This window comes from Fopius arisanus, unplaced genomic scaffold, assembly GCF_000806365.1.
Source record: "Fopius arisanus strain USDA-PBARC FA_bdor unplaced genomic scaffold, ASM80636v1 scaffold00013, whole genome shotgun sequence".
Lineage (NCBI taxonomy): Eukaryota > Metazoa > Arthropoda > Insecta > Hymenoptera > Braconidae > Fopius > Fopius arisanus.
This window is the reverse complement of record NW_011887752.1, coordinates 807,219-829,769: the sequence shown is the minus strand read 5'-3', so window position 1 is coordinate 829,769 and position 22,551 is coordinate 807,219. Positions and strand designations below refer to the sequence as shown.

At 34.0% G+C, this 22,551-nt stretch overlaps 1 protein-coding gene across 7 annotated transcripts in view; it reads left to right on the top strand.

Moving 5' to 3' along the window:
- The first annotated feature begins 4,162 nt into the window (after nt 1-4,162).
- Nucleotides 4,163-22,551, top strand: part of sei (seizure) — a 72,432-nt gene continuing 54,043 nt past the window's right edge. For all 7 annotated transcript variants that reach the window (XM_011299157.1, XM_011299159.1, XM_011299158.1 and 4 more), the window contains exons 1-2: nt 4,163-6,201; nt 18,384-18,614. In XM_011299157.1, the coding sequence (XP_011297459.1) occupies nt 6,126-6,201; nt 18,384-18,614 (307 nt within the window). In that variant the 5' untranslated portion in view covers nt 4,163-6,125. The remainder of the gene's footprint in view (nt 6,202-18,383; nt 18,615-22,551) is intronic.

The window sequence follows — 22,551 nt, the reverse complement described above, 5'->3', positions numbered from 1 at the left end:
CATTTTTTGAATTGGTCATAAAAGCGCGGGGCAGCCATACTGTTATTCCCTCCCTTCCCTTTTATTATGGACTAAACAAACGTTCCTAAACCTATTCAAATGAAACGTAAATACTACAAGCGCGCCAATTTATTAACTTATAAATTTCGCTTTCCATTACAGTTGTAGGACATATTCATTTTTTAATCGGGTATTTTGTAGAATCACTTTAAATTTTCAGATTACAATCTTTCAGGAACTTATCTACAGTATTTATAACAGGCAGTTTCAATGAGTGTAGAATATAGTTAGTAAAATTACTCAATTTTGTGGGATTGATTCATTAACGCACTCTGTGCAAAAGATCGGGAATAATTTACATCTTACGTTCAGTATTTTCGAATTTTCGATTTCGTAAAATAAAATGTTCTCACAAACTATTGGATAAGTGTTGTTCTTTAAGAATGTTATTACAGTTCTTAGGAAATGAGGTTCACTAAGCAATACATTATCTATTTTACGGTTTTCTTGGACAAAAACATTGAAATCGATGGCGAAAGTTTGTCGTGAGGTTGGAAGATTTTTTTTAAAGGACTGACAGTGGCGACGACTACATTGGGCGGGGCTCCCTGGGGTTTATTACGTGGACCCCGGGGAAAACTCCGGTTCGGCGATTGTCGGGTGAAACCGGTTGCACGGGGATTCACGAGAAAATGCGAACTGCCCCCGGGAATATTTAAAATCAATGGATGGAAGTCTGAGTTACATCCAACGTGCGGGTGGCAATCATCAGCTGATAATATTTTATTTGTTACTTTGTGGATGGTCAGAATGAGAATTTGGAAATTTCATTCGACTCAGTTTTTTGTAACTAGGCCATTCCTTCTTTATCCACTGATGGTTGGATAGGGATGGCAGCGACGATTTTCACAATGAAAGCTGGCGTATCACACACTGATAATGTGGAACTCCACACAATTGACTAGTGGAAAAAGAAGATTCGATTGAATACAATTGGATACGATAATATAAAATGATAAATCAGTAGCGAAGTCGTAAACCAGGATAAGTGAATCTCTCTCGAAGCTAGTTTTTAGCCAATATCTTGGAATTGAAGGAACATAGCGAATTTTTTGCAAAAATATTTTTTATAGAAAATTATGAGAGCTAAAAAAAAGATATCTATGAAAATATAATTATCTTTCTTCAATTTTGAGAAATTGGCTAAAAACTGGCCGCGAAAAAAATTCACATATCCTAGTTTAACACTTCGCGATAGAAATCATACACGCGATTCACACGTGAATTATATATACTTATTTTGGGATGAATACATAATTATAAAGGAAGTTATAAAAATGATAAATTATAGATAACATACAAATAATATTTGACATTTAACATTTTGTAAAAATTAACAAAATTGACTTAAATTTTTATGTTACTTTCATATAATTTATCTGTAATGTCTAGTAACAATGGCGTCTGACTGAAATAAAAATTTCAATTCCATAATGTCTCCAAAACGTCAATTCGCCCCTCGTTTCCAGAACTCCTACATAATTTTCCGTGATTTTTTTTCTTCGTGTGGAAATCTTGTGGAAAAATCACAGGAAACCCATGGGTTATCTAGAATCAAGGAAAATCATCGAGTGGTTCAGTGGAATATTTCAATAAATATTCCAGTGAATAGTGTAAATTATAAACAATGAGAATATGAACGTGATTGGGATCCCCTCAAATACGATAATATTGACGAGACCCTAACGAATTATAACAGTGTCATGTAATTAACTCCCGCATACCCCATGTCGCATACTAAATTAATACCAAATTCAGTCACTCCAATTCTACATGTACTGGTAAATATAGTTTCTTTCGTGCTTGACGACACACGCGATATGATCCCATGACAATGCAACGCATTATGCATTCGTCATTGTAAATTCAAAACTTGGAGTTTAAACAGTAGAGTATAGCCATCACAATTACAGTTCTAGTTTCTCCACTATTGGAAGAAAGAGGTGAATGTGTCAGTAGTTGAGGGGTGCAGTATGAGGTCAACTGGAATATTAACAATTAATCAATCAAATTGTTATGTCCATCTGGAATTAAATTCCGTGAAATTCCAATAATTCACTGGCACGCGCCAAAAATTAGTCATCGAATTGTCGTTATTCCATTGCTCCCCCATTTGTTCATGACTGATTGCACCTAATGACGGAAATTATTTATCGACGTTTGTTGCTTTGCGGCTCTACGCAATTTATTACGTTGTCGACACGTGTGAATTCCCGGGAAAATTCATGTCTCTTGGTTTTGATTTTGGGACATTTCTATTTCAAATCTCACTGGTTGTTATTTTCGATTAATCGATCATTGGGTAATATTATGATGGACATGCGCCTTTTTGTTATTTACGACAGTCTCACGTGTAGCTGGTCTTGAACCCGTCCCATTTTTTATCGTCTATCTTAATCTACCGGTCATTTTGACCCCCTTTTAGTGACTTTAATTAATTTTTGGTGCTTTTTCCACGGGATAGTAATTATGAAGATGGAAAATAGAAATTAAAGGATAATTTGAGTCAAAAGGTAATGAAAATTATGAAGATCGTATATGTCATATACCTGCATTAACATAAATTCTGGTTTATGAGACCTTGACTTTATGGAGACAACAATTTGGGGTGAATTGTGGGTCACAAACGAAAAGAAAAGATGTATTCGCCTATTAAATGAATGAATTTAGTAGAATATCTGGGTCACAGGGACACGGTGTCAGTCGAGTTAGTTTATTTAAAGGTTTTGTTTGTTAATCGGTATTTAAAAATTATTCAATGAGATTTTTTCCTTTCGCGGAATTGGCGCCTCACGTTTTAAAATCCTCAGGTGATAAAAATATGATAACGCCGTTTCATTAGATTTCGTAATTTAGGTCACATTAGCTACTGCCATATTATAATCAGCATGTCAAATATTGAATGTTATTTTTTTTTCTGAGACAACTTTATGGTAAAGTTCGTAATTCCACCGGTTGTTTGTTGCAAATGTCAAGTTTTTAGCTGATAATTCTCATAGAAATTTCGGTAAGAGTTCAAATTCTATGTCATGACAAAAATTATGATAAAGAATTCCGATGAAATTTCGGCTTGTCCGGGGATAATCTGGAGGTAATTAATAATTTCATTCTGTCCGCCACTCGTGGTGCCACTAATTGGATGGAATATGACGGTCACAGGGTAAAACAGTCGCATTTGTGTCATGCGAGAGCAAATTGTTATCTTCCCTGAATTTACATGATCATAATCAAAATAAGAATAATTTAATTCCTTCAAAAATCCCTCAAAAAAATTAGTTTCACTTATTAGAATGCGACAAGATTTTCACATTTCATGTGGCTCACGAAGAGAAAATTTCTTGATGTCTTTAAATTTTCAAAATATTTCCAATTTTTAACAGAATTTTCAAGATGTCCGAAATTCCAACGGAATTATAACATGATAATTTCCGGAATGCCACTGGGAAAATTCAAAAAAAATTTCTCCCTGTTGTCGAAAATTCCGTGTTTTCTCCCTGAAAAAAAAAAAAATAAATAACACAAGCCACTTTCAATGAGGTCACGTCCCTGAACCCCATAAGTGCCATTAAACCCCAACCCTCGATTTTGCCTTTCCATTCGCCCAAGATTTGAGAATTTATTTAAATCCACCTTCTCCCCTACATCCGGCGCCATAAAAATTCCAGTTAAACTTTACATCAATCGTTTTCCGGCGTCTGTTTCTTATCACTCCACATTGCCACCCCAGCCAAAAAAAAAAATTGTCACCTCTGCTCATTCCTCCAATTTTTTATCTCCCTCGCAACTATAAAAAGACTGGCTTATCTCGGTTGACCCGCAAAAAAATCAGTTTTTCCGCATTATCGGAGTAGAAACAAACACCCCGGAAAAATGGAAAAGAGAGAAAAAACGGAATAATCGTAAACACCGAAATCCCAGTGTTATCATTATGACGAGTTTTGGGGATTATTGTTTAGATATTTTTTTTCAACTCTTCAACTGTTACACTGCATATGTTGAATATGCGCGCCTGGGAGGGGTGAGAAATTAGCGCAGGCGCGGGAAAATCCGAATGTATCTGAGCTATTAGACGCTTGGTTTAGCTCAGCTCTGCCGTCGTCGCTCGTCGTCGAGTGAGGGACGTACCCTCGTCCCAATCGCGTCGTTCGGAAAACCCATAAAAAAAATTGAAACCCCTAAAAAAAACAAAAAATCTGAAGAAAAAACATTGAATTTGCGAATTTCGCCGAAACACTCGGTAAAACGCCAAAAAATGCTTCACATTCAGCAATAACATCAATTATAATAATCAATGACGAGAATTGAACGAGGAAATAATAAATAAGTAAAGTAGAGAATGAAAAATTCATAAAGAACTTTTAATTTTCAAGTGTGACAGCGAGAAAAATGATTTTTCCTCCCTTTCGGTGGAAATGCCGAAAGTGATGCGGTTATTTCTCTAAATTAATGAATTCTCTCTCCTGTGAAACCTCCGAGTGATTGGAATTAGTGAGATACATATGAGATTTAATTTTGTTACGATATTTCTCTCATTCAGAAAAAAACTGAGTAACACTTATGTGACGAAGGAGAAAAATAAGAAGGTGTGCTAAAATAAACTGTCCCTGAGCTGAAAAACACTGGCCGATAATGCACAGCTGACCAAAAATTTATCGGTGAAAATAATTTCGATCTGTCGACGGAGGATCGTGAAAATCAACGATAATCGATAATTGGGGTGAAACGAGATAATCTGGAAAAAATGCGTGAAATGGGATAATTTCTACATGCGAATAATCACCAGCACGTGCCTTGCCACGAGAAATCCTCACCCTTCGATGGAATATAATCGAAGAATCATTTGAAGATTGGAAAAAGAAAAGGCAAATAATTAATGTACACGTGAACATGTCGAGTTTCAAGTGGTTATTACATCGTACAATCAACGATGACCTTTTGACAATCGTCCACCGGCGTATAATGCACTACGAGGGTTTATCGCCTTGCAACGACTCAATGAATGACATGACTGTCAATATTCACAACGAAACACTCTTTGACAACCACAAAATTCCGCAAATTAAAACTGCGCATTTCCACCTCAATAATCTTCATTGAATTATTTTGCGACAATCAGCACTCACCATGACCCCAAAGAGTTGCAGAGAAATACCCGATCGATCGTTCTAAACAATAAAATTGTTATTGTTATATTGGAGTTAAAACGTTGCGGAATAACCCAATTAAAGGCATGTACTGCTGGATCGTGGAGGAATATTCATAAAGAAACACAAACAATCCTTTGGAGATGTAAACAGAGGAGCTACATTGCCTCAGGATAAATACAGAGAGTATCCAGAGAGAGAAAAATAAAAGAAGTGTCTTAAATTCATTTTTGATGATTAAACAACAAGGTGCAAATGAAAATTTTCCATTGGCAAATTGAAATAGGATTATAATTCAACTGAGTAGGTTAGAGTCAACTTAAATCTTGGCAGAATCAGCAGCAAAGATTCATCATCACGCTTTATATTTAAAGGAAAATAAAAATAAACAAAATTCAATAATTCAGAGTAATTGAGAATATAGATGAATGATATTTAAAAAAACATTAAATTAAGAGTGAATTCTTTAAATCTTTATCACTTGGCATTTTACTACACGAGATTAATAATTATTGATAAAATTGATAGGTTCAAGTCTCACACTGGCCTTCAGCGCACTTGAATGTTATTATCTTGGTAAATAAATTTGGTGCGGAGTAAATTGACGAGTCAACGGTTTTTTCGATATACAAGGCTTTTTTCATTGTAAATGAATCATTGAAATTTTCGAGTGCGTTCACTTGGAATTATTGATGATAATAATTATGCTCAATTCGTGCTGTGCTTTTTTACATAAATCAATATAAAGTTATTGACAATAGATTAGTACGCAGTGATTAGGGGATAAGTTGGTCAATCGAGGAAACTTTTCATCAGTAGTTTTGATGAATTGAGTTGCTAGTTTTTGGAGAATCGCGAGTGTCTGTGCTGTGGGGTAGTGGAGACTATTTTTTCGTTGGATTTTATCGTTATTCAGGAGAAATGCCTGTCAGACGGGGCCACGTTGCACCAAGGACCACCATCATCGAGACCATCATCAGGAAGTTTGATACACACGGTGAGATTATTTTATTAGCCTCTTCCAATGATCCGGAGCCAATTCTCCTACGTCGCCGCTAAATTACATTTGAAATATTTCAAGTAACTTTTTTAAAACGACCAGATGCCATTGAATTTTTCTTCAACACTTTATTAACGAATCTCTCAATTTGTTTATTGGTCATTCTCAATTGCCAGGTCCATGTTACATTAAAAAACTGTAAAAATGTCGGGAATTTAAGCAACTATTTTTCTGAATATCCATTTTTATTGAAAATTCAATTGTAGTTCATATTTAATTTTTACCGTCCGCATGAAAATTCGAGCTTTCGTTGAAAAATCAAACATTATTTAACATGAAAATTTAATTTTCTTGAATTGTCGGGATAAATGAAAATGTGGAATTCGGTGGAGGTTGGGAAATATTAATGATATCAGAACACACGATCCAACGTCTAGAAAATGAGATTGATTTTTTCACAGCGATTTTGCGAGGTTCACACAATAAGATCTGTACCGTAAGTCTCTCGCGAGAACGGCAATAATATTCGAAGGTACCCGAATTGTCGTGGCTTATCGAGGGTGTCCTGCGACGAGGACAGCGTGGTATACCCCATCGGTATGGAATTCTGTTGCTAAGCCGAAATCAAAACAATGTGTTGAGCTGTACCGAATGAACCGATATCAAAATAAATGTTAATATAAAAGTAGCTTCGCTACAAAAAAATTTAGTGAGCGTTTACCATTCTAATGTTTAACAATGTACAGAGACAAATTAAAAATTTAATTTTAATCTTTAGGTATTAACAAATATAAATTACAAGTACTCTGAAAAATTTCTGTGAATGCACATAAAAAATAAAAGGAGAAATAAATACGTGAAGAATTTGGAAAGTTTTAGTTTGTGAAATTGCATAAACAAGTAATTCAAGAAAAATTATGGCTATGGATTGAATCAAATTGAAAAGCGATAAGTTGCTATCCGAAGTAGAGGAAAACAATTAATCACGAGAAAAACACATGGGGCGGTTAATTTGTTATCATTGACTGATGGAAGGATTGAGTCACTAGTGGGAGGCAGAATGAGCTCTTCAGAGGTTGATAACCGGAACAGGGTCAACGACTCATCCATTCTTTTTATGTAATTGTAGACAAAAAAAAATGTAAACTCGTTGCCACACTTTGTTATTTTTAAATATTGTTATTTTGCTGGTGGGTGGCCCTCTAAGAATTGAAATCAAACTGTTGTAGAATTTCTTGGACATTCCACAAACAATTACATTGGTAAATATTTTTTGAGATTTCAGTTACAAAAAAATCATCTAAATTTTCATTTTCAAGTATATGAGTTTGAATTTAATCTCAATTAAAAGCGCCCATAAATTTTGCATTTTAAAAATTTAGTATCAACTTGACAATTGAGAATCACCAGAATATTTCAGATATTAAATGGCTTGTCAGTGAAGAATTATTAAAAATTTCAAGTGCAATTTTTCAACAGTGTAAATTAACTGCCCGATTATGATGAAAAAAGCTCTGAAAACTTTATGTAGAATCAAAAAAAAATCAGGCTTCATGGATTCAATGGAACAGCAATATTGATTAATAAATTACATATACTTTTAATTTTCCCAGAATATTAATACAATCCGAAGAATTTTTTTTCTAGGATTTTCCTTCATAAATTGCATCCAGATAAAAATAAAAAATCAGATAGATTTCATTTTTAAAAACATCCTCTCTAGTTTAAAGAATATTTTCTGGAACAAAATTGTATTTTTTCTCTCAACATTTTATCTGGATGCAAGTTATAAATTCTTTTTAAACAATTCCGGAATTTGTATTATTTTAAGAAGATTAGAAGGTGTTTGCAGATGGTGTGAAACTTTGAATGTTTGCTCCGCCTAGCAAACGTTTGTTAATACATATGGAATTAGCCCAACCAGGGAGGTTGGAAATAAATTATTCACTGCTGATGAATAATTCATCAAGGTATACACAAGTGTGTCGTTTCTCCCCTCGTCGATCAGCAAAATTTCATACGTTCCGGGTATAGCGTATTGTGATTACGTCCCAATCATTGAAAATGATCCGATTATTTCGGAAGAACCAGTTGGTGCTATTCACCCTGCGACTGACAATGAAGAAACTGGACAAACGCCAATAGCGCTGAAAAAAAACCAGGCCGAGACTCATTTAAACCGACCACTCATCAAACCAGTTCCTCATAATTTCATTAATCCCCTAATGACTCAGGAATAATCGAGAGAAATGCACAAGCGTTTCCTCAAAAAATATTGTGAAAAAGTTATTAAAAAGTCATTAAACTTTCAGTCAGAAAGATTTACTTACAATCTCTCATTTGAAAATTTGGGTTTTTTTGTTTTTTTTTTTGACTTCTTTCGGTTAAGGGAGAATGATAAGTGATTTTTCATTGAAAGCTTAAATTTTCATGTTAATTGCGAAAACTTTACTAATTTCATTTCATTTTTTTTAAATTTTAATCTTAGTTTTTTTAAATATTTGATGTTGAATTAATTCAGTCAACTGAAAATTTACGGAAATTATTGCTTCAATCTCTGACATTGTTAGCTTTCAGTATCATATGTTAAAAATTTTTTAGTTTTTTTATGTGAAATTTGAAGTATAATATTCCAAGCGTGCCCAAACAAGTCGTTAACAGAAAATTCTCCAATATTTTCAAAACAATGATTCACCTTTCATCAATTAAGTTCACTCCATTAAGACGAATAAGATCTATGAATTTGCATATAAAATGGCCGCAATGGTAAAATTGAATGCCTCCATAAAAAATCGTTATTTTTGACGTGTGACATAACAGAAAAAATGAAACTGTTTACTAAAATACCCATGAATTGATGAAGAGTTGTCAGAACTATATACTTTTGATGTCAATATCAAGGTAATTCAATGTATTTTCATCCAAACACAAAATGCCTATTCAAATTTGGACATAAACCGAAAAAATCTCACCACTATGAGAAAAAAGACGGCCATTCTCAAAACGTGATATACTAAAATGACTATATTATGGCTCATAGCTATTGATCTAGTGGATGGAATAGCTAATGAGATCTACGAATTGATGTGTGACATGTCCTCGTAGATCAAGTCTAAAGCATCGATAAATAGCAAAAACTGTCATTTTTGGAGTGTGACATAATGTGGAAAATGGAAATAATTCCCAATAATTCGGTGAAAATTCTCCTACGTAGGATTTGTCGCACACCATCAGGAAGAGTAAATTATCTTCAAAATGATATATGAATAGTGCAGCCTAGTGCAGTTCAGAGCATCATAAAATATCCAATCGAATTTAAGACTTCCAGCAAACTAAAGAAATTGATTTTTTGCCTAAAAGTGGCATAAGTAGAGGAAAAATGATTAGAATTCAGGATGAGTCTAGTGTCATTTTGAAGCTCATCTAATAAGTTTTCCAATGAGTATACTTCATTCCGGTTTATGGAAGGGGGAGCTAGGCTGAAACCTAAGAAACAAAAAAAAGCCTGGCGTTCATAACGGATTTTTTACTGGGGGATAAATCATTTGTTTAAAATTTGGTTTGGTAAATTTTTTCCTGCGATCTATTCAAATTGAATAAAATATATTTATATAATTTCAAGTCTTCCTCTTACTCTAATTAAATAATAAAGTAATATGGATTTTAACATTTCAATTTTATTTTATAACTTTCAAGACAACCACTAATCCTGGAGTCATTTTTTTTCAAATGAAATCGCCACATATAATATATTTATTACATATATACATATACTTTGTATATGTAGAAATAGTTCACTAACCAAAAACGTTATCCTCTTTTTTTCAATGGAGAGATTTTTCGAGGCGGGTCGTTATCTTGAGTTGTTTTACTCAAACGTAGAGATCAGTCTCGATGTTGGGTCGATGTCTGTTTCTGAACCTTTCTACTGCGACGTGGACATCCCCTAGAGAACTGCCCTGCTCTTGTGATACAGTAATATGGAGATCACCACATATGCATTGTTTTGTAGCGACTCCTTTTCGTGAGGAATCTACGTCGATGCGAACGTCTCCAGAATGTTCTGTGTCATGTTCTTTTGCGAAGTGCACATCACCCTTGAAAAATTTACACATAATTAATAATTATTAATTATTTATCCCGTTTAAAGAAATGCTGGAAATTTCTTGGAATCTTAGTCATAATTTCATCTGAATTTTTTATTAAGGTGGTTGTCGCGCGACAGTCTCTGTAAAAAGTTTATCCGCTGTAAAACGGGCCAGTTTAGAACACAATCTTTTAGCGGTATATAGTCTCACTTGATTGATTGCATTGTGCATGGATAGCTAAAGCATAACTATATATTTTCCATATTAACTATTTTCAATTATATAAATTTATGAATTTCCGATAATTATATTCCGTAAACCAAACGGTCAATCGATTTGATTTTTTTTTCTGTATTTCCTCCCACGATGTATATTCCACGTTTTTTTTTATTTCTGAAACTGTCGAGCCGTTGATTTTTAAAAAATTCTAGTCGGCAAAACTCCATTTTAACACGTGTTAAATCACTCGAATTTCAAGAATTTATAACTCAAGTTCAAAACGGTCAATTGCAAACGGAAAAGGCTCATTTTGTTGCTAATTTTTTAAACTATTCACCATAAAATTTTTAACGAAAACTGTCGAAAAAAAATTCTACGCGACAACAACCTTAATTATTTAGGGGAGATCCGGGCGAAATGGGACATCCCGGCAAAACGGGATGCGGACAAAATGAGAAAAGATAAAATGGGATGAAGCAGGAGGTTCAATGCGAGACGAGGGGAAAAAATGGTCCTAAGAATCTATTATTCAATATTTTACTTTTTCCACGATTTTATTACTCTTCATCACTGATAAAAAACGTTAAATTCTCATGTAAGGAATTTTACGGTCAAAAGGATAAATGACCGATTCAAGTTAGATGGCGCATTTTTGAGAATGTAGAAAAATCAAAAAAGAAGAAAAAAGAACACTATAATTAAACAAAAAAATAAAATTTTGAAGACATATTAGGACACTTTCAGATTGTCGCCGATATTTTACAACAAAAAAATAATTATTTATTGTTTATATTCAATTTTAATTACGCAGATTAACCGAATTCCATTATCTTCGAAAATTCAAAAAATTGAGGTTTCGGTGATTTTTTAATGAACACTTGAATTTTCACCTTAATTATGAAAGTGGAACATTAAAACTCAATTTTTAATGGACTGTAAGTTCGGAGAAGCTTCGGTCTGGATTTTAAAAACGCAAAAAGGGCTTTCTGACTCGTACAAGTTATTATTATGATTATTTCATGTCCAGTTATTGTGACAATTCGTTAATAAGGAATGAATCGATTACACTTTGACTGCAAAATAATACACAATAGAATTTTATCAAAGACTTACACCCTGTGCTTTGGATAAAACAGCAGAAAGCCCGCAAAAGATGACCACAAGAATCGAGGACGTTTTCATGTCGCTGAATAAAGCGGATCGGAGAAACAACCTGCCAAGAAAATCTCGGTTTTTTCTGTTGAAAAAAACTATTGTAGCAACTGATACAGACCATCTATAGCGCATTCCTTTTTATATAGAGATTCGCGAGTGCGGAAGTCCCCGGAAAATGTCACATAAAACAACATGTGCGCCAATGGCCCCTCGATTTTTATCGTAAAAATTGTATGAGTCTTAAAAATCGTTTTGGAATTTAACTCTTAAATTTTCCAACTTATACGTCTTTGAAAATTATTAACTTTTCGACAAGACTTTGAATTTTAAACTAATAATTTATTCATTCAACCAAAATTTGTTTCATAACCCCTTTGTTTATCAATATTTATTTGATTTTTCGCAGCGGTTTTTGGATGTAATCGGAATTATTTATTGATAAATTATTAAAAATTTTAGGAAATCCCCTAAATTTTCACTGATATGAGTTCGAATTTGATTCGAATTAAGAGTTTCTTAAATTTCTCATTCCCTAGAAGAGGAATTTCTTGGAAATGTCCTGTTACTTTGTCATTATACAATTCCTTTTCACGATTCGTTTTCACTTGTCCCAAAATGGGACACTTGCGGAAAAGCGTTTTTACTCATCTCCACTTTTTGTTTCGTCAAAAAATATTGGTGACAGTCTAAAAGTGTCTTAGTGTTGTTTCGGAATTAAATTTCGTCTTTTAATTATACTGTTGTTTCCTTCCTTTTTTGATTTTTCAATATTTTCAAAAATACACCATCTAATTTCAATCGCTGAGTTATTGCGTCTGATCATGTAATGTCTTAAATGAGAATTTAACATTTTTTATCAGTTAAGTGAAATAAAATTGTGGAAAAACTGAAATGCTAAATAATGGATTCTTACGATCAATTTTTTTCAATTTCAATTTTTTTTTTCGTCTCATTGAACTTTATTCATTCCACTTTCTCCTGTGTCCCGTTTGTCCCCACGTCCCGTTTTGTCCAGGTCTCCCCTATTTATGCGCAATATATATAAATTGAAAATCCAAATCAACGAAAATCCTCTGCTAATTTTAAACCAACAATTTATTTATTCAACCAAGATTTGTTTGATAACCCGTTTGTTTATCCCCCAGTTCGAGAAAAGATCATAAGAACAAAGAAGATTTTTCAACACAAATAATCATCGATCACGTTATAAATATTCCCGGCAACAATTTTCATCTGCTTTGTTGCACTATTCACACCCATTTGCCAGTCATAAATATTGATTGCCAATAAGTTCCCCATGAACTATCGCATCAATGGAATTGATTATAATTACTCAGTAAATAGAGCTTCTGAGTTAATTCGAGTGATCATAAAAGTGCGAGCCGGTGGAAAGTGAAATATCACGCGACAAATCGGTTCGAATGTTACCCCGTCGGGAATAATAGCTTCCAGGGGGAATAATGAGGGTAAGCAGATGTCAAGAGCAACATTGACCCACAGCAAGTGGTTATTAACGAACTTATCGAAAACGGTGCCATTTTTTTTCGCCATTTTTTTTAAGGTTGGAGCATTTTCTCGCGGAATACTATTAGGCTAAAGGTCGATTGTGATAGCCTAAATCATTTGTAATTTACCCCGGAATTTTGAATATCATTAGTCTCAATTATTCTCCTTTTTCTTCGCCATTAGCATATAATAACGGCTTGCGCTTGATATCGATATAATAATTATAGATATTATCATTGATTATTTTTTTATCTGGAAACCTTTTTCGGTGGTTAATGCCACATAAAATGTTTCAAGAGGTATCCACGCAGCAATAAAATTATTTGTAATAATAATTTTTGTTATTATTATAATAACAATTTATTCAAATCAAATAAATGTATTTATGTGTAAATTTAAGAGGGCCGAATAGATCGCTTTTTATTGTTTATAAATGTTTATTTGATTTGAATCGGCGATTTTTGGATGTAATGGGAATTACTTGTTATAGTGAAAGCAATGGAGACATGGAGAATAATTTCACCAGAATTTTTAGTTGTATGAGTTTGAATTTAATTCCAATAATAAAAGTTTTTCAAGTTTCTAAAAGAGGAATTCCTAAGAAATTCGCAGTTCCTCCGTTTCTTGTAAAAATAGTCTTTTTTTTACTTGCACAGAAAACGGTATCTAAATATTAATAGGCGAAATAAATATTAATGACTCAACACGTCAGTTTTTCCAGAATTTTATTACACCTGACTGATAAAAAAATGTAAAATTTCTATCTAAGAAATTTCACGGTCAGAAGTAAAAAATGAGCAATTCAAGCTGGCGTATTTTTTGAGAATATTGAATAATCCAACAATTAAGGAAACAACAGTTTAATTGGAAGAAAAAATTAAATTCGCTGAAAACACTCGGACATTTTTAGATTGTCTCCAACACATTTTTTGGTAAAAAAAAACAAAAATGACGGGGAACGAGTTAAAAACGCTTTTCCACAAGTGTCCCATTTTGCCCGGTATAATTATTACCAAATATATTTTTCCCACGAGAGTTATTTTTAATCATAAAATTTCATAAGCTCAAATCCATAATTATAAATTAAATAAATGAATAATATTATTTCTCGTCATTGGGATTTATTGCCAGCAGAAGTTGAAATGTAATCTAAAATGACATCCAGAGAATAGAGCGTCTTGTGAATCCGTACTAGTAGATTTTACGTAATAAAATAAGGCGGGACTAAAGAAGGGATTAATGGATTCTCACTTGGCGTTTTCATGTGTGACAGTTCCTCTTATTATTTGTCCTCCTTATGTCCCTCTTGATCAGCTTGAATCCTCGATGGTGGCCAGAGGCTTCGCTAATCCGACAGCAGTTCGGTTGACGATTTTTTATTGGATCTGGAGAAACATCCAGCAGATCGCAGCCCATCGACGATATGGAGTCGAGAAAAATAAACCCTTGCATTATAGATATCTCGGGGAATCCCAATTCACTTGAGCCAAGTTCAATCGGCTCAGCCCCTTTATACGATCCCTAGGGAAATCCTCGATATTTCCGGCGTTTTTGATCCATTCTAAAGCTCCAGCATACCGCCACCCACGATTTTATTTTTCTTTTAGAATTTACGTTCTCGTTATATTTATGGAGCTTCATTCACACCTGACCCATTTTAATCCCCACCATGTTGGAATATAGTGTTAAACTATAGATCAATGTTCATTAAAAATCTTGAAATCCTATTTTTTTTATTAGCTTGCCTTTTTATTCTATTAATTTGCCTGGTACATAATTATCAAATTCTCAGAGACTATATATAGAATTATATAGAATTACGAAAACAGAAATTTTTTTTCATCTCACACCCCAGGAAAGTTACGTTTTTTTAGAATGGATTCTTTTAATTAACCGATGATTTATATTCCCCTGCTAAATGATGACTTGAGAAATACGAAAACAAAATTTAGTTTTCATCCCCCTCTCTCCCTTCTTCACACACACACACCGATCTAGGACTTTCTGGGGAGAGGGGAGTGATGTTCATCCAAAATTGATTTGTCCGATCAATCGACGTCTGATTGCACGTAAATTCATAAGAAAAAATTTAGAATTTCATTAATGACGTTTTTCCTGAAATTTCCCATTCTCAATTGGAAAGTTCTTCGATTTCCGCTGGAAGGTAAAAAATAGATAAAATAATAGATAAAGAAAATAGATAAAATAAAAATGTCCAAAGTATCCCCGCAATATTTTCTCAACGAAACTGTTCTCGCTTCCTTGGAGATTTTCTAATGAAAGAATTCCAATTATCAGCTCCACCAGCATTTCAAGAGATCAAAGTCGTCAATAATGAAGCACGTGATATGTCAATTAGCATAAGCACTCCATTGTGAATTTCCATCGAATTCTCTGACGAGAGATAGATATATAGACAGTACTCTGAATTCCGTGAATGTTTTGCATAAATATTCCCGTTTAGGACTTCCGGCTGTGGCATTCAGGTGGCACTACGTCGAATCCAACCGATTCCGCATGATTTCCCCGCAACCCAACACAACACGTAACCTCGGGATTCGTGTGACCCACATTTTCCTCTTATATTTTTCATTTTTTACAGTTTTCCCCTTTTTTTCCTCCCCTTTCAGTTCTTGTTTTTCGTGGTTAAAATATCATGCAAGTGGCTTTGACCGTATTTTTCAGGGTCCCTATTTTTAGAAACTATTTTCTCTCCATTATTACAATTAGAAGGTGCAATTACTTGAATTGACTCCACTTGACCCTCAATTTTCCAACTTTTCCCAATATTTTTTTTCTAAATTCCGATTTTCCTTGATAAAGACTATTTTTTATATTTAATCTGTTATTGTTGATCTATTATTGTATAAATTCAATATTCTATGATACTATTTAATTTTTCTTTGAATTATATAATTATATATTTAAATAAGTCGATGAGGAAAATTTCTCAAATTTGTATTTCGAATTTGTCAGAAATATTTCATGAATTCGCAAGGGTTCAACCACTACAGAATTTTAATGTATTCCCACGTAAATCAAGTATTCCATTATTCCTTGATGTCATCTGCCTAACGAGATCGTCTGTGATGACGGATTAAGGATAATTACATTCAGCGAAATGCCATGTGAAGTTATTTTTATTTACATCAGCTATTCATTCTCCGCAGCTCGCACCCTTCATACAGATTGTAAATATCAAAGGCTGTTATAATATTATTCTATAAACCAGCTAGATTAAAAATATTATTCAAATTATTTTTCAAATTATTATTTACAGGTCACGCAGACCTGAAAAATCTTGACAATTCCAAAAAATTCAGGCTTCAAATTTTCCACATTTTCATTTACTGCAAATTCAATTATAATTAATGTTTAATTTTCTTGAACTTCCAATAAAAATCGAATTTAAACTGATATAAACATAAACAAAAAAGAGGACATTGTGCTTGAAATTTCAAATGATCGCTAAAAGATCCAGACCTAAGAAAAAATTCTTTGAAAATTGAATGAATATTTTTATTTGAAATTGATTTCAAAGGCATATAATTGAAAATATCAAGAATATTGTGCCTAACATTTGAAAAAATCACTGAAGTTAAATTAGACTTGGAAGCAATTTGTGCATATCTTTGGATTGAAGCGATTTATTGGTCACGTTGTGCCTTCCGGTTACTCTGAATTCCTGAAAATTTCGTTAGTCAGGCTGCAATATCTATGTATATCCGTGGCTTTTAACGTAAATATAGAAAACTCAGTGAGAAGGGCGTGTCAACGAATCGCCGTTTTTTTATGCACCTCTCTCTCGAGGACACTACGGATGCCATTCTTCAAGGTCATTACAATACATACCGAGGAAATATGTATCCAGTATTTAGTCAGACTGTTCTATAGACGTACTCTATGCGACTGCGTGATTTATTTTCGTCCAATTCCAATTACTCCTCTTGCATCGCACTTTCTTCTAGAGATGTATTCATCGTTTCAATGCTTTTAGTTCCATTTTCACACACAAATGAGATCTTTGTTAATGCATTCGATGCAATCCAAGTCGGATATGGTCCTATTATTTGTTCAATTTTTCCATCGATTATTACTTGGGAGGTGAAGAAATTTTATGAGGCATCGAGGATATGTCATATGTTGGTCGTAAAATCATCACATGAACGTCACATGACATAAACCTTTTATTTCATGAAAACTACATAATTCTCATGATTTAATTATAAATATTAAAATCACTGAATGGTGATTTACAAAAATATTTAAACTTAAATTATTCCATTATCTATTCATGTCTTTCAGTTCTTCAACGAAATAAAGAAATAATTCTTTGGTTGATTTCTTCGGTGGTATAGTGATGAGCTTTTTTTGCCTGCCATGATATTTTGGTTAAACAAAGATAAACTATTATTATCAGTGAATAATTTAATTTTGGTGATTTAATTATTTCTTAGCTTTTTCATCTTTTTTATTTTCCACATTTTATGTTCGTCATAAATAATGCAGCATCTCCAGAGAAAACATTCTCACTTCCTCGATAAATATTCGGCATTCTTTTTAGATGAGAACTACTCATTTATTTATATTTTATTTTTCGTGGCGGCTGTTTTGGACGGATCAGGAGAAAGAGGAAAAGTGCCACGCGCTGCTGCTACATTTAGAAACGAAGGTCGCCCATTTTGAACGCCCATAAATTTTTAGTATCGAAAATCGGATGACATTGGATATGTTATTCCAGTATATAAACAATCCGTGATAATAAATAATGGAAATGATCGAGAAGCTCACGATCCCATTTTTTATCATTCTCTCGATTATGTCCGCAATAAATTGCGTACACACGATAATTTAAAACGCAAATCAATACAATACCCCATGTTAATTACCGATAAATAATTTTTATCACCGTATAAATGTAAACCAGGACGTGGCTGAATAAAAACATCATTTAAAGCATTAAAAGGAATCATCAGGCTGGAAATAAGAAAGCTGAGAGTTTAAACGATTCAAGACCACCTCCAATTATTTTTTATCTGGAAACTGATTTCAATAATTCCGTGAAAAATCCTGGAAGGGGGGAATCGAGGGGTTAACGGCGGCAGAGGGGGTGGCGGGAGTGGTGAGGGGTTAGATAATTTTTAATTATTTTTTTTTCTGTGCGGATAATTGATATGAAAATGTAATGAAATGATAAATTGTGTGTTACAGACCGAAGTTTTCTGGTAGCAAACGCTCAACAGGGCTTATGCCACATAATCTACTGTTCTGATGGCTTCTGTCGTCTCACGGGATATTCTAGAGCTGAGGTAATGCAGAGACCGGCAGTATGCGATTTCCTCCATGGCCCAATGACTTCACCCCATGCCATTGCTGCCCTCAGGGATGCACTACTTGCTGGAGCTGAGAAACACTTTGAGATTCTTTATTACAGAAAAGATGGTGAGTTCATACAAATTCCTTTTTTTCTACAAATCTCAGCCACGTCAAATAATAGAAAATAAATATAAAAATAATGATATTAATTTCTAAATAAAACTTTAACTCATAAAAAATTAGTTGAGCGCTGATAAGTCCCAGTGGTATAAAGTTCATAAATATAAAGATGTTGAATATGTTATTCCCCAGATTTGGCCGATCGTATTATTGTTAAATGTTTGGGCATACGTCATTATCAGCGTAACATTTATCTGCGTAATTGGATTATGCTGACCAATTGATGACATAAACAATTATGTATTTAAGAGAAGGTAGATCCAAATCGAGCTCCGACGTGTGTTAATCGTAATTATCGGAATCAGTCTGATGGCACAGTAAAAGTTATAAACTTTTATATTTAAATACCTATAAACTATTGGTGGGAGTCATCCCTTCGAGCTTAGAATCTACAATCGATATAAGTACCCCCGACGATCATGGATAAAAAAAAAAATTAGTTCAAAACGTTCACTTAATGGATTCATCTGGAAATACTAGGGAAATTTTTCAATGAATTGTTTAATTTTTGAACGCAGTTAAACATCGAATTTTAATTGTTTTTCTAGTGGTGCATATTTTTCAATACCAACGGATCCACGTGCACTCATGATTGTTCATACGAAAATAATGAGGAATATCTGCATAGAAATGGACAGTCGTGTTTTATTCATGAGGTGGAAATGAATTCCAATTATTTCCATTCCATCAAATCATTCTCCCCGTTTGAGGGTGCTGATTTTCTCAGAAACTCCATTCATAATGCTGCGGGGATTTTTAATTAGAAAAATTCTAGAGCATGACCCTATACTCCTGAGACTGCATGTGACACTGTGCATTGATTAGAGGAACCAAGTTTCATTTTACAAAAGTTGCCATACATATTTTTAAATACTCCATTACCAAAATTCCCCTTGACGATTACTTTAATAGTAAGGAATTATCATTATTTATTATTATTTTTTAATTATTTTCGAGTGATAAATCCATTCATTCCAGGGCACACTTAATTTAATCTCGTCCGTAATGAATTTCCATCTATATTATCACCATCTGAATTTCCACGAAGATTCTAGAAACTAATTAAAAACATATCATGACAATCCTAATTTCACAAAAAAACGGTCAAACATCAATCGGTTTGTAAATTGCAATGATGCAATGATGCAATGATGCAATGATGTTTGAAATAATAATAATTAAATCCCGTCGTATAGAAGTTTTTTGAATAAATATAGTCGTTGTAAATTTGATGTGGGAAATTGAATAGTTCGTTGTTTATACAGGGTTGATTCAATATTGCACCTGCGGTGGCTCCGAAAAGTCCAGCTGGTTTACTGTTGCTGCATTCCTATCCTGGATAAAATGTAATATCAACTAGCTGACCTTAGGGGTTGAGATCGATAGCCACTACTGTATAATTTATCACAGTCATAGAGCTACCGAGGCCTCCTACCTTTTCTTGTCAGGTCTGTCCATTATTGCGCATCGTGACTTGGTGACCCAATCCTTCCTCCTCTAGTATTTTTCTTTTTTGCCAAGTCCGAACCGCCCAGGTGACTATTTCGACACACCCTTTGCTGTTTCACTTTTTTTTCCCTTCCATTTGTCCTCCGGTGGAATTTACTCCGTCGATGTCTTCGCATCGATTGAAGAAAAAGAAATTTCTTCATGTCGTACTCTCTAGCCTTTCGGTTTTTTAATCAAGGGATTCACTGAATCGTTTCATGATCTTTCGATATTTCTTAATCTATTGGATTATGGAGATCGAAATAAATAAACACTTGGAGAATTTTAAGACTTGGAATTATTATTAAAAATTATACGACTCTAGACAGTTAAGAGGTACTTTACTGAACGAAGACTTACAACGAACTAACTCAACATTTCTAGTGAGGCCCACATTAAACTCCTCTCCAGAGGGCAGTATAATTTCTCCTTCCACCCTTAACCCTTGGACTTTCCCTTTTTTCATTCTAATATAAAGGAAAGGTCCCACAGTACAAAGAAATAAATATTTCCGAAATCCGGAAATACGAAAACTCTAGAAGAGTGAATTTTGAACCAGGAGGAAAAAATTAAATTCAATGACGTTGAATAATAATAATCCGTAATGTTAATGATGATCTGCGGTCAAACATTCGCGGATTGTAATAGCCTTTCTGTGATGAGGAAGTGCGATTTGTATAAAATACAAACTCGAATGGCTGTGGATGATTCGCCACGTTGAATTTTTCCCGCTTCATTTACGCAAAAGCTCTCTTGTATCGCTGCATTCAAGTGTTACGAGAATCAACGACCACCTGTAACTCTAAACGGCTGAACGGAATTCTCGTTTACATTGAAAACACAGGCGTAGCCCACCCAGAGTGTATTTCTTCTCACCCTGTTCCATAATTCCCTTTGAACTTGCAATTACGTCATACTCCCATAAAGTTAGCGAGGAACAGTATCCAGAGCTCAAGCTTAATTTCGCTTGAAAGGAAATTGCCACGTGTAATCGCATTTATTTATCGATCTCAAACAAAATCAATATTCAATTAGTGAATTTTTTTACATTCATCTAAAAATAGTTGGTTTCACTTAAATCCGAAATAGTTTGACATCAATTTTTCAGACTTGATTCAGATAACAATTGGATTCAGCTACTTATATTGAATTAAAAAAAGAATTGAATCACGCTGAAACTTCGACTTGATTCAAGTCGATCCTTCGATCTGATTCAGTCAGAAATCAGCATTAATGCAGTTGGAGTTCATCGAGTTGAGTGAAGAAAACCCACTATTTCCGCCTTTTATGCGTGCTCTGGACTGTTTTGCAATTCTGAAATTGCAAAGGCTGAATTTCTTGACAATTCTCAAAACTCAACGAAAAGCTCTTGCTCAGCTCTTGAAAAGCTTACGGCTTGTTAAACCGATTGTGAGCGGATTTTAACACTTGGGAGGCATGCTTCTGCATTATCTGGGTCAGTGTAAATAAAAAGTTTCTGAAAACACTCAAAAGCTCATTGAGAAGACACCTCAAAGCTTATTAAAAAACTTTGAGCCTTTGACAATCATTTTCCTGCGAAGCACTGATTACTGCTTCGATACTGCGCTCCAAGCATAGTACAACAAAAAAGCTCATAAATCCCGGAAATTGTTTGTCTCTTGGTATACGCACCGTAATTTCGAGCTTTTCAAACACTTCCATCAATCATTACTTTATGCTCTGGAGGAACCGTAACAGAATCAGTAATCGCAGACAACGTTAAAAAATTACTAACACTATTTTATCCCAGGAATTAGGTCATAAGAGTTTAGTATTCTGGAATTTTCTCCGTTAAAAACAACAATAACCAATTTAGCCTTAAAACGACAACAAAACTTTATGATTAATAATTTTGTAAGCTTATAACTAATTATATGCCTCCAAATTTTTATCACGGGATTTTTCTGTAAAATTTAGTCAAGTTCGTTGTATATCGGCTCAAAATTCTCTTTTTGAAAATAAAACCTGAAATTATTCACTTTCGAAGTACATCAAAATTTTCTGATCGACAATCCTGCCTGTCCGGCGCGCGTTGCGATGTACCTGAAGTTATTAACGAAAGAATGCGCGGTATATTCAAACTTCCGAACCTCAAATTGCATTTCGTCCCACAACGACCTCTGAAATTTCTCCCGAACGAGCATTCTTAGTAAATCCTGGACCTAAAAATAAACCTAAAAAATCACCACAAGTGTGACTTTAAAAAAAAAACCGCAGATTTTCAAAGTCTATCGAGGGCCAAAGCCGAAAGCCTAATGGGAAAAAAATTCTCAGTAAAATCGCGCATTAACCCGAAACAGTCTATTCAACTTCGAAAAGCTCACACCGACGGACCGAAAAAAAAAGTAGCTGTAGAGGAAAGTGGGGGGGGGGG